Consider the following 6,406-nt stretch of genomic DNA (forward strand, 5'->3'; position numbering starts at 1 on the left):
GGCTCTACTGGGGGCTCTCGGGGTCGCTGTATTCCTCATGGCCTGGGGCATAGGCAGGGTCGGGGGGCACCAGCTGGAGCCCCGGCTTCTTGTCCGTCTCATAGCTGGGGGTGGTGAGGCAGTGCTGGACGTACCCTGTGGGAAACAGAGGGGACGTCACCATCCACCAGCGCTTTTCCCTCCTGCCAGTCCCCTCCCTCTCCCAGTGGTCCCAGTCTTCCCAGACTCTGTGAACTCCAGAGAGGGGGCACATGCATGGTGGTGCATTTGGGGGGTGGTTATCAGCATGGACTTTACTGAAAGGGGAGATGAGGGGCAACCTCTGGGACTGCAGCTCTCCCAGGGACCCAGCCAGGGAACAGCCGGAGGAGGCTGCGGGCAGGGCATGTGAGCGATACGCAGAGGAGCAGCCTGGGCGAGGGATCAGCTGCTCCGTGCATCGTGCCAGGTGTGCAAAGCCCGTACAGACAAACACAGCCAAGACAGGACTCAGATTTGGGGTACCCATGGTGGGGGCTGAGACTGGACAGGGGATGCTGGGGGGAGTTGCTGGAAACCACAGGCACCCACGCAGAGGGCTTGCAACTCGCACTGTTCCTGCTTGCTCTCCTGGGAGCCCCCTCCTCATCCTGGGGGTTGTCCCACATGGACCCTGCCTCATCTCAGCTCAGTCGGTGTCAGGTTTTGCACTGAATCCCTGAGGACACAGACAGGTCAGCCATCCTCCTCCTCCAGGGCTAATCCTTCTGTAGGGCATGGGGTACGTCTGTCCAGGGGATAGCATGCTACAGAAATGCCATACTCTGCTCCTGTACCCAGTAGCTGGGGGGATTTTCACCTCCCAGTTTGCAGTTGGGGGACAAGACCTAGGCTATGCCGTACCTTAAAAAGTGAAAGAGCCACTCTATTAGGGTGAATCGTGGAAAGGGTGAAAAGGATTAGGGTGAATCTGTTTCTGTGCACCGGGTACCTCCCAGGTTTGGCAGGACATGCATATTGCATGGCGCGCATTTAGTGCAGTAAAGCTAGCCGTGAGGCTGCGTTATAACAGAAGTTGTCTGCGGCACCTGAGACCCCTCGGGCGGGCACCCCTGCAGATCTGTAGGCAGTAGCCCCCTCTCCGCCAGCCTGGGCTAATTGCTGTGGGTTACAACCAGACAACCGCAATGTGACCCTGGAACATGGATGCGGCTCAGCGGCCCCTGCGGTTGCTGCAACGATCTCTGCTGGTAGCGCGGGGTGATGTGCGTCTGCCTTTTAGCAGCTCACACGCTCTCTTAAACCATGGAAGGCCAAATTCATCACAGCATCCTTCATTCGTGCAGCCTCTTCCATGCACTACTACGAGCACCACGCCTGTTGTACCGTCCCGTCTCTGTGCCATGCTTGGAGGCATGAGGTGCCTCTGTGCAAACACACACGCACTCTCTCACATGCACACACACATTAGTATCATTCTTTAGACAGATAAAAAGACCCATATGTTCAGGCAACGGGCTGGGCTAATTTTTCATGCCAGAAATGTCGGGTCCTCTTGCTGCAAGCCGCGCGGGGGGCTCCTGTCCATGTGAGGTGGTAAAATATGGAAGAATGATGTCAATTGGCACAGCTCCACTAATGCCTGGGACACGCCGTGCCTCCCTCCTGCTGTGCGCTGCTCGGAGGGTAATTCCAGCCGCATCGATCTCTCGCCAGCGCTCGCCGGTGCCAGGCACAGCAGAGCCATGGCTTGGTTGGTGCATTCGCTTTCTGGTGTGTGGATTTACCAAGATGAATGACTCCCGGATGCAGTGCCCATCGATATTTGCTCCCAGGGAGAGGGACCTGATCTTGTCGCTGCATTTTTCTCCCTGGGCCCATGGAAACCGGACGGGAGGTGGCGCTCGGAGGCCGAGCAAGCCCCCTCACTCTGTAGCTCCATTCAGGCAAGCAGAGCACAGTGTTTCCAGCAGCCCTACGGAGCTGGCTGGGCTGACCTGACCGCAGTGCTGCAGGGAGCAGGCACAGGATGCCTTCCCATGGGTGATGCTCTCAGCCTAGCAGCGGTGAGCTGGATCGCCACGGCCTGGGGAGGACTTGTGTTGAGTTTCTAAGTGTGTTTAAACCAGGGGTTCTCTGCCTAGGCAGACCCAGGTTCCCCTTGGCAGACCCAGGCCACCCCTTGACAGACTCAAACCACCCTTTGTCAGACCCAGGCACCACTTGGCAGACCCAGGCATCCCTTGTTAGACTCAGGCCACCCCTTGGCAGACCTGGGCACCCCTTGGAAAATAGCAGCTCTTCGCTTTCCCATATTTTTTGACTACAGAAAAATACTAGAGCCATTCTCCTGCGGCAGAGACCTCAGAAAGTGCAGAGCAGGGCAGAAAGGTTCGGACACTCTGGATTCCCGTTTGAAACCTCTAGGCTTATTTTGTGAATCACGTGGAGTTCTTGGCACACCTAGCAGCGCTGATATTGTCAGCCTGAAAAGGATCTCATGGCACCTGAGGGTGCTGCCGCACCCCGGTGGAGCACAACTGGTCCGAGTGATACAAGGGCTGGGAGGCAGAGTCTGGGCTCCCCTGGCCCCTGGCCCACACAGAAAAGCCAGGGGCTGGAGAGGGCATGGAGGGGCTTTCCCCCAGGGAAGCTGGTGTGTGGGACAGGGAGTCGTGGGGAATGGAGCTGCTGGCAGGGAGCGGGTCAGGCTTGTCTTGCAAGGAGAGCCGGGGTAGGGGTGGGTGATGGCTGTGCCAGCGGGGTCATTCCTCTGCTTCCTGCAGGGACAGGGAAGCTGGGGCTCTTGGCTGACCCAGCAGCTGCCCCTCAGGCCCAGCATGGCTGCTTGGGGAAGCCTGATGATGGGAAGGGGCGTCCCTGCGCACCGCAGCACCGCGTGCCAATTCAGCACCATTGCTCTCCTTTGCAGCGACACAGTTTCCTGTGTAATGTCACTTGGGAAGCGGCGCTCCCCTCCCCCCCAGCAACATGCCATGTCAGCAAATGCACGCAGCGCGAGTGCTTGGCTAATGAGCTCGCTGGTGGACCCAGGCCTGCTGCCGCCTGTTGTTAAAGGCACATGAAAGGAAGAAGAAGGGCGTTTGTACCCAAAAGCTTGCTAGGAACAATTTTTCCAACTATTTAGTTGGTCTCATAAAAGATATCACATCTACCCAAAGAACCTTGCTGTTAAAGGAGGAGGCCTTTCTCAGCTCCCTCTTCCACAGACCCCGGGACCAAAGTGTGGAGGAGCCAGGAGCCTGGTCCGGGCTTGGATCATTGGGCCCCGGAGCCAGGGTGGGTGCTGGACCCGGAGCACAGCTGTGCTGAGTTTTCAGCCAGTGGCTTGCAGGTACAGCTCTTGGAAGCCAAGGCAGGCAGGGACCAGAGCAATGATGCTGCCCAGGTCTGCTCGGGGCACAGCTGGCTGACCTGGTGCTCCCAGCACTGGTGGGAAGGTGCTCAGTCTCAACAGCGGCTGGCTCAAGGTCACCCTGGTAGTCCACAGCCAGTGGGGAGCCCTGGTCTCCTACCGCCGGGGCCTTCCCATCTACACTGATGCTAAATGAGCTTGACTGTGATTCAATGATGCATGGTTATTGCTCCTGCACTGTGGGCCCCCGGGCTTCCCCCGTGGCTGCCCGGATGACTGCATGGGCTGTGGGGTTCCTGCTCCCTGCCCTGGCTCCAGGGGGATGCTGCCTGCTTTTGGAGGTTACAGAGCGACAGGGGAGATGTGCAGGGCTGAGCTGGGGACGGAAGAAGTCCCAGGTAGTTCCTTGAGAAATAGCCATTGCCCCATGCAGTCTGCTGCCTCTGCTCAGGGCAGCTCGTGTCCTCAGAGCCAGCCATGCAGGGAAGGGGGTGCACAGGAGCAAGGAGAGGGAGATGAGCTTGCTCCTATCTTCTGCGTCCCTGCAAACCTGAGATTACTGAGATGGCTTGAGCATACTAGTGACTCCCGCTGCTGGGGTCTAGAAGCAGAGCTGAGGCTCCTTCCCTGGAGGCAGGCTCCTGGCCCTGCCCGGAGGAGATGGAGAGCAGTGGTCTCGCTGGGGTGCACCGATCAGGGGCTGTGACAGCCTTGCTGATGGAGCTGTGCGGCCTGCCGTTCCCCTGCCCCAGCCCCCTCCCCGCTCCCCCACCCTGGCTCTCCTTCCTTTCTCCTTGTTTACCGAGTGCAGTCACACACGCTGGGCGAAAAGCGCTCTGCTCAGCAATTTTTCACACTTCCTCTCCAACATGCAGCAAGGTTATTTCCAGAAGAGCGGCAGCCCCAGCCTCTCCCCAGATGCACATGCTTCCTTCCCGGTGTTTCATATACACCTTGCTCCACGAGCCCAAAGCTGAAGCCTGTGGGGACCATACGGGGAGCTTGAAGGACTCAACCCTGTGGCTAATGCCTGGTCTGGCCACTCTGGCCTCCCCCTGCAATAGCCATTGCATGTGGAGCTGGGTGCCACCTCTTGCCCATGCCAGTCAGGTCCATGCTGCTGTTACAGCCACTCAGTGACCCACACACATCACACAGGCAGGGACTCAACAGCACCCTGGACCCTGCCTCAGCCTGACTCCCAAGGACACTGGCTGCTGGCCTGGAGGAGGTTTATAGGGCACAGCCACCATCGGCCCCAGGGGTTGTGCTAAGAAGCAGTGACCCAAGTGACCTCCATGCAGAGCTGAAATGCATGGGGAGAAAAGGACCTGGGAAGACCAGACTCCTGTCACGTGCAAACCTAGGGTGCCCCTTCCTGGTGGCACCCCTGCCCGATGTGGCTCAGCCCAAACGAGAGGTCAGAGGGGACGTGCCAGCTTCCCCCTCTCTCCTGGGGTGGCTCTACAGCCTGCTGGCTGTCCCCAAGAGGCATCTTGATGGCTGTGATGGGATCAGAACAGGCCTCCAGGCTCCTGCCCTCATGTTAATGTGTGCAGTGCTATAACCAGAGACCCCACACTTGAGGTCGGAGGCTTCCCAGGCTTCAGTGTGACCTGGATCAGGCCTGGAAGGAGAGGACCTGACACCCTCCTGCTGCCTGGCACCCCAAAACAGCCAGACCAGGCAGCAGCATCCCTCCCTGTCAGTGGTGCTACCGTCCATCCCTTCTCCCTGGCGGTAGGCCTAGATCCCTGGCCATCTGTGGAGCTTTGGGGTCCCTGTTTTGGCTACCTCTATCTGCCCACATTGTTATCTAGCTGCTTGTACTGCTCTGCCCCCCGTGCCATGCTGGGAGCTCTGTGTGTACATGAAGCCAGGCTTTGGCAGCAGTAAGAGATGCCCACCCCGCAAGTCCTGCTGGCCCAGCCACAGCTCTGCTGAGCCAGTTGGCATGGGAGGGCAGAGGGTGGGGGGAGCCTCTCTACCCCACTCTGAACAAGGAATCCCCCGGGCTCAGCAATGCAGCCCCTGTTTCATTGGGAGAAGCCATCTCCCTGCATGCTGCTGGTGCCCCCTGGCAAACTGGTGTATAGCCAGCCAGCCCCTGGCACTGCCCCCGCCACTGGCCCAGGCTCCCACCTGGCTTCCCATGCCCGTGCCTGCCCATGCCCTGGAGGGGCATTTCCAGGTCACAGGACATGGGTGGTGGGGGGAGTTCTCAGGCAGAAGAGGTGCCCCTCCTCCCCGAAGATGCACCCAGTGTGTATATGTCTGCATGCGCATATGTGTGCATGCAAGGTGCGAGCATGTATACATATGTGTGCATGAATACATGTATATGTGTACATATGTGTATGCATGCATGTGTGTATATGTGTGCACGTGCAGGTGTATAGGTGCATGGGCATATGTGTCCCTGTGCATATATGTGTGGGTGCGTGTATGTGTGTGTGTGTGTGTGTGTGTATGCATCCATGTAAGCATGTGTGTGCATGTAGGTGTGGGTGTATGCGTGCATGCACGTGTATAAACATATGTGTCCATGCGTATGTGTGCATGCACATGTGTGTCAATGCGTATGTGTGTCAATGCTTGTATGCATCCATGTAAGGACGCATGTGCATGTAGGTGTGGGTGTATGTGTGCATGCACATGTGTGCAATGTGTATATGTGTGTGCATGTGTGTATGCATCCATGTATGTGTGCGTGTGTGCATGTAGGCATGTGTATGTGCACATGTATGCACATACGTGCGTCCATGGGTATGTGGGTGTGCCTGCGTGTGTATGCACACGCGTGTCAATGTGCGAATGCGTGTACGCATCCATGCACGTGTAGGTGTGCGTATGCACGCATGCATGCACATATGTGCCCACGCGCATGTGTGTGCATGCACCCATATGCGGTGCAGTACGTGTGCATGTGCCCGAGGTGAGGGGCCGGCCCAGGGAGCGGGGGTCACCCCCCCACCCCGGCAGAGACACGCCCCCCCCGCCCCGCACAGCCCCGCACCCCGGCCCGGCCCGGCCCGCACCCCGGCCCGGCCC

The 6,406-nt window shown here is 58.6% G+C and overlaps 1 protein-coding gene across 1 annotated transcript in view; it reads right to left on the reverse strand.

Annotated features, from left to right (window-relative positions):
- The window catches only part of SCRT2 (scratch family transcriptional repressor 2), a 1,226-nt gene extending 718 nt beyond the window's left edge, over positions 1-508 (reverse strand). The window contains 2 exon segments of the mRNA XM_025212187.1: positions 1-135; positions 505-508. The exon segment at positions 1-135 is cut by the window's left edge and continues 254 nt beyond it. Of these exon segments, the coding sequence (XP_025067972.1) occupies positions 1-135; positions 505-508 (139 nt within the window).
- Between the last annotated feature and the right edge of the window lie 5,898 nt (positions 509-6,406).

The sequence above is a fragment of the Alligator sinensis genome, unplaced genomic scaffold, assembly GCF_000455745.1.
Source record: "Alligator sinensis unplaced genomic scaffold, ASM45574v1 scaffold1032_1, whole genome shotgun sequence".
In the NCBI taxonomy this organism is placed as follows: Eukaryota; Metazoa; Chordata; order Crocodylia; family Alligatoridae; genus Alligator; species Alligator sinensis.